Source organism: Propithecus coquereli, unplaced genomic scaffold (assembly GCF_000956105.1).
Source record: "Propithecus coquereli isolate 6110/MARCELLA unplaced genomic scaffold, Pcoq_1.0 Scaffold310, whole genome shotgun sequence".
Lineage (NCBI taxonomy): Eukaryota > Metazoa > Chordata > Mammalia > Primates > Indriidae > Propithecus > Propithecus coquereli.
Genome location: NW_012148731.1, coordinates 4,563,066 through 4,567,701, shown reverse-complemented (window position 1 = coordinate 4,567,701; position 4,636 = coordinate 4,563,066). Strand labels below are relative to the sequence as shown.

The window sequence follows — 4,636 nt, the reverse complement described above, 5'->3', positions numbered from 1 at the left end:
ACGCCTATAGTACCAGCTACTCGGGAAGCTGAGGTGGGAGAATCACTTGAGCCCAGGAGTTTGAGGTTGCTGTGAGCTAGGCTGACACCACGGCACTCTAACCCGGGTAACAGAGTGAGACTCTGTGTCAAAAAAAAAAAAGGAAAAGGAAAAAGAAAGTGATAATACCTACCTCATAAAATTGTTGTAAAGCTTCAAAAGTGTGTAGCAGGAGGATGGCGGGCCTGGTGTCCTGAGACCTCTGGTCACCTCCTCCCCACAGTCTGCCGGGAGCTCTCACTGGAGCAGGAGAGGACCACTGCTTGAGGGGCCCTGGAAATGGGCGTGCTGGGGGCAGCAGGTGAGCCAGGCAGGAGCAGGAAGGAGGGCTCATGGGGTGTGAGGGGTGAGGGTCACCTGGTGGGGCAGCGTGAGTCAGCAGCAGCCCGAGGAAATTGCCCAGCCTTCTCGTGGACCCAGCGGAAGAGGATGATTTGCCCCCTGTACCAAGGCCCCATCAACCTGAAGAGCCTGCTGCCATCAAAAATAAGGAATAATTTAGAAGATAATGTGTAATACGTGTCCATGAGACTGGAGGAGTGGGCTCCACAGAGAAGACACATGTCATGAAATATGTGCTTTTGTTCCCAGAGTAACCACCAGTGGTCTTTCAACTGAGTGGGACTTCATGCAGGTTCCGAGTAAGGTGCTTTTCTGGCTGAGGAAGCTCTAAAAGTGAAGATACCTTGTTTTGATGTATCACTGGTTTATTTAACTAGAAAATTTAGGGATCTTGTCAGATCTGTTCATGGGGGTATTTTTTATTTAAACAAGATTGCAAGAAAACTGAGTACAAAAGTCAAGAGTACGTGACATCACCAATGTCTTAGATAGAATCAACCTAGTTGAAAAAAAATCTAAGAACCATATTTGGTGGGTAGGATCTGATCGTAGCAACTTTGGAGCAATAGCCCAACAAAAAGCTACAGGAGGAATATTCTGACTTACCAGTAATGGAAGATACATTGGATGAGTTAAGGATTGTGCTCAGCAGTTGTCTGAGAAAATGAAAGGCCAGCATATGTGACATATCGAGATATTCCTAGCATTCAAGCCTTCCGTGAACGATTGTTACTGCAGTTAAAGCTCCCACAGAAACAGATTGGATGTTCCAGCTGCAGAGAGGTAGGATCCTAGCACAGCTCCTACGCAGAGCACAAAGGGACCTACTGAAGTCTGCTTGTGTGAAGTGGAGTAGGGTCACACAGGTCACAAAAGGTCTGAAGGTGTCGCCTCTCCATCTGAGAGCCAACATCCAAAACAACTGAAAAAGAAGAAAATCCTCAGCCAAGTGAAGAATTGCTTAAAGTGACCAACTGGTAGCATTTGAGAATTCATGTATTGTGTTTTTTGGGGGAACATCCTATGTGGATGGATTATGCATCAGATTTGATTCTCAGAGCAATAACTCATCCCTGCAGTGCTCTTGTTCTCGGTTAGTAGCAGCCTTGATGCCAGTAGTACCTTTGATTAGTTTACTACTTAGATTACTGGATAATTGTGATTTCCACATTTGAAAACAACTCCTTTTTATAATTAGTCGCTGCTTTTCGTCAATGACATCAGACATCTTGACTCCTGAAATAGTTCCGTCATAAATAGTATTACGAAAACGGATGGGCCTGAAATGGGCAGTTCTTTGTGGACTCTACCCTTGCCTTCAAGGATTAGGTCACATATCACAAAAGAAATCGCCCTGCAGTAGTTAGTTCATGTTTGCAATTAACTGTCGAAATTCCCCAAAGAAAGCTACGGGGGCACTGTGTGTCATCATTGGAGTGGCTGGTGGTATGGTTTGACAAAATAGGGAATACAGGAGAAACAGCAAGCGTAGGATAAAAATTAATTATGTTTTAGACATGCTTGATGAAAGTTAGAATTTAGGCAGGTAATTGTGAGGTAATTGTGTACATGTAGCTCAGGCACTCAAAGGAAAGATCTGAGCTCTGTATAGTAGATTTGGCAGATGTTAGTTTATATTTGATGATTTAAACCATGAGAATAGATGAGGTCATTTAATGAGAGAATATAGGAGGAGAAGAGAGGCCAAATAACATTTATATTTAATCTATATTTAAGGGGAAATACAGAAGAAAAACGTTTCCTGAGAAAGAATAATGACAGGGGGACTAAAGAAGGTAGTGTCCCAAAACCAACAAAGGCTTTGCCAAAGACGATAGCATCGTTTCTGAGCAGCAGTTCCCTTACTGGCGAAATGTGACAAATATTCTACTTTACATATTGTTCTGAAGGTAAAATGAGACCATGTAAGCAAAATCCTTTTTAAATTGTAAATATGTTATAGAAGTGAATCATCTCTTGAGTCACTCCAAAAACGAAAAACAAAAATAAAGTATGTAAAGCAGCTAGCACAGAGCCTGGCATACAGGGCCCTGTTAGTCAATGAACGGTGGCAGCCCTTATCACTGTCGACAGCCAGGTGCCCTGTGCAGTAAGATTCTGTAGGCGAGGAAGTTTTAACATACGTTGTAAGTAGGAACTGTGTTTTCCGATGCACAGTGGCATTCCAAAGGGGAAAGGAGACGTCAGCTTTCTCGCCCTGTTTCTTTAGGTGGCTACAGGATGTGTTTAATGTGCCCTTGGTCATCCAGATGACGGATGATGAGAAGTACCTGTGGAAGGATCTGACCCTGGACCAGGCCTACGGTTATGCCGTGGAGAACGCCAAGGACATCATTGCCTGCGGCTTTGACATCAACAAGACTTTCATCTTCTCTGACCTCGACTACATGGGGTAAGGAGAAGACACCTGGCTGCCTTCTAAATAAGTAGATGCAGATGTCCAGTCATCATGACCGCAGCTAAACCTGAAACATTTGAACTGATCTAAGGCCTGGTAAATGCTTTTCTTCCCTTACGAAATGTTCTGATGTGGCTTATTGCTTTCATTTGCCAATGATTTTGAAAGTAGAAAGCTGTGTGTATACATAGAAAGGGAAAAGTAATGTCATTATCTTAAAGACTCAACTATTGCCTTCACAATTATATTTAGAGAAATGTCAGATATGCCCTCAGCCATAGTATGATGGCACCTCAGATTTTTATCCTCCGCTGTGACAGAAAAGCACTTCTTCGTTGTAGTTTCTCTCCAAGGATGGTCAGTCTTGCAGAGTTACGACATTTTTGCCTTTCCAGTGTGCCTCTTTCTTCACAGAGAAAAGACTTGCTGGTTACACAATTCTTTCCCAGTCTGATATTTTAAATCAGCCATTTGATAGGCCAAAATATTTTATTCTGAAAATCCTGTAAGTTTCATCCCAAATGATTACCAGGAAATGTGTTAGCAAAATGAGACTTTGGTCAACCATCACAAGAAGAAATCTATTTAGCTGATCAAGTATTTCTTGAGCACCTAGGACGTGATCCTCCCGGTAAGGTGATTCCCCAGGAAGAGTTGATTCGGCAGGTGGAGACTCCATCTTGCTGTGCTAAGTGTGGCCCAGGCGGCCTCTGAGCACAGGCCCCACCGTGTTCTCTCCCAGTTCCCAGCAAAGTGGGGTGCGATGGGACACCCAGGTGGGTGTAAGCACAGAGCGTGCCTATCACCACTTCCCCAGAGTGTTCCCTTTGTGTGGACTGAAAGCTTTAGATCACTGAGAGCAGCAGATGCCCTAGTCTGAAATCTAACCTTTCTACCAGCTAGTAAAATCATTAATTTTCTGATTTTACCTATTAGATTTCTTTCAAAATCACTCTTGTTTCTACCATGTGAGTGTAGAGGCACTGTGACATCCTTGAAGGAAGGGAAACAGATGTGGGTCCAAGCCCTGGCACCTCTGTTTAGTGTCTGTGTCGTATCCGTGAGAACACGGATGTCATCGTTGTTATAATTTTCATGGCAGTTTATTTCCTTGCTCTCACCCCGTTTCTTAAAACAACCTGATTCTACTGCTTGAACCTCAACACAGACATGCCACGGGTTCCGCTCCTCCTTTTACGGCCAGGCAGCACTGCGGACGCTGCATGGCAGCTGGTGTCCTTTGAGGCAGCCTCTCCCTGCCCCAGCGCTGCCCGTCACATCCTTCATCCCCCATCAGCCAGCTATCACCTAAAACACGGCTCTGATCTCGCCTCCCACTCGCATCCGTTTCCTATCCTCCGCCATCACATGACGATGGAAGACCTCACTCTTCACTTAGCCCTTTTGTGATTGGCCCCTGTGTTCCTCTCTGGCGTCACTGCCACCTCCAACTAGGTGGAACAGTTTGCAGTTCCACATCCCTCACCTTTGTACACACTCTGCTCTGCCCAGAATTCCCGTCCCCTCCCCTGACCCCACCACCCCCAGGTTGGCTGATTCCTATACTTTCTTCCAAATGCATGATCAAGTGTCACCTTTTCCTGGGAGCTTTCCTTCCCCAAAGTCAAATTTAGATCCTCCTCTCCAATCCCCCAGCACCTGGCCTCACCTGCCACATGTGGTACAGTGTGATGCCCCACCCCCACCCCCCGACTAAGTGGATAAAACACATGGTTCCTGTATTTGTACTCTCTGTGGTGGGAACCCTCCTGGGCCTGCAGACAGCCGGAGCAAAGCCAAGTTCCTGCCTCACTGAACTTACACGTTGGTGGCGAG

The 4,636-nt window shown here is 45.4% G+C and overlaps 1 protein-coding gene and 1 pseudogene across 2 annotated transcripts in view; both read left to right on the top strand.

Annotated features, from left to right (window-relative positions):
- Positions 1–4,636, top strand: part of WARS (tryptophanyl-tRNA synthetase) — a 43,558-nt gene that overhangs the window by 23,283 nt on the left and 15,639 nt on the right. For both annotated transcript variants that reach the window (XM_012650095.1, XM_012650094.1), the window contains exon 6: positions 2,612–2,794. In XM_012650095.1, the coding sequence (XP_012505549.1) occupies positions 2,612–2,794 (183 nt within the window). The remainder of the gene's footprint in view (positions 1–2,611; positions 2,795–4,636) is intronic.
- LOC105814952 lies at positions 319–1,362 on the top strand (annotated as a pseudogene).